Here is an 821-nt window from a genome sequence, read left to right on the forward strand (position 1 = left end):
CCACGAGTACTCCACGTGTTTCCACGCTCTTGGCCGCCGTTCTTTAAAATGCCACTGTCCACTGGGGGACGTCGGAGTAGAGCTGGGAGGGCAGAGAGGCGGGAGGAGAGGGAGATCTGTAAAAGACGAGCGCTCAACGTACTACACAGGTTACGCTTCAAGGAGTCCAGGAGCCGGAACGCATGCGCCGCCTGCATTTCAGGCGCGTGGAGAAAGTTGCGCATGTGCAGAACCGAGAGGCAAAGAAATGCAGCGAAGGGGTGACTGGCAAGTTGAGGGCGCTTTAGCTACCGAGGAGCCACGGCGGCCAGGAGGCGCGTGCGCAGAGCGCCCGAAGGGGTGGGGCTCCTCCAAGGGGACGGCCTCGCGCGCCCCCTGGCGCGCACCCGGGGAGAGGAAGGAGCGGGAGGGGGCGGAGAGGAGGGAGGAGGCACGGAGGGCGGGAGGGGGGAGGGGAGCCGGAGCGAGGGAGGGTTTATCGACCGGGCGATTTTGGTTAAAATATTCAAAATGGCGGACGGAGGAGCAGCGAGTCAAGATGAGAGTTCAGCCGCGGCGGCAGCAGCAGCAGGTAATCATTACAGCATTTTACATATTCATATTCATACTCAACCCCGGCTCCCGCTGCCCCCCCCCGCGACTTAGCATAATTTATTAGTACTCAGGATTATTATAATTAACGGCGGGGAGATGGGGGGCCGGGGAGCACGGAGCCCCCGCCGGGCGCCGAGCGGAGGGGGAAAGAGGCTCGGAGCGGCCAGGCGGAGGGGGAAGACAAGGGGCAAAGGGGGCTGCGATCCACCACCCTCCTCCTGCCCCCC

At 63.0% G+C, this 821-nt stretch overlaps 1 protein-coding gene across 5 annotated transcripts in view; it reads left to right on the top strand.

The window, feature by feature from the left end:
* Nucleotides 1-468: 468 nt before the first annotated feature.
* Nucleotides 469-821, top strand: part of POU2F1 (POU class 2 homeobox 1) — a 175,274-nt gene continuing 174,921 nt past the window's right edge. For 2 of the 5 annotated variants that reach the window (XM_034666674.1, XM_034666678.1), the window contains exon 1: nucleotides 498-571. In XM_034666674.1, the coding sequence (XP_034522565.1) occupies nucleotides 511-571 (61 nt within the window). In that variant the 5' untranslated portion in view covers nucleotides 498-510. Of the gene's footprint in view, nucleotides 572-821 lie in introns of all 5 variants that reach the window. The other 3 variants (XM_034666676.1, XM_034666675.1, XM_034666673.1) reach the window with 3 other exon arrangements.

This window comes from Ailuropoda melanoleuca, chromosome 8 (assembly GCF_002007445.2).
Source record: "Ailuropoda melanoleuca isolate Jingjing chromosome 8, ASM200744v2, whole genome shotgun sequence".
Lineage (NCBI taxonomy): Eukaryota > Metazoa > Chordata > Mammalia > Carnivora > Ursidae > Ailuropoda > Ailuropoda melanoleuca.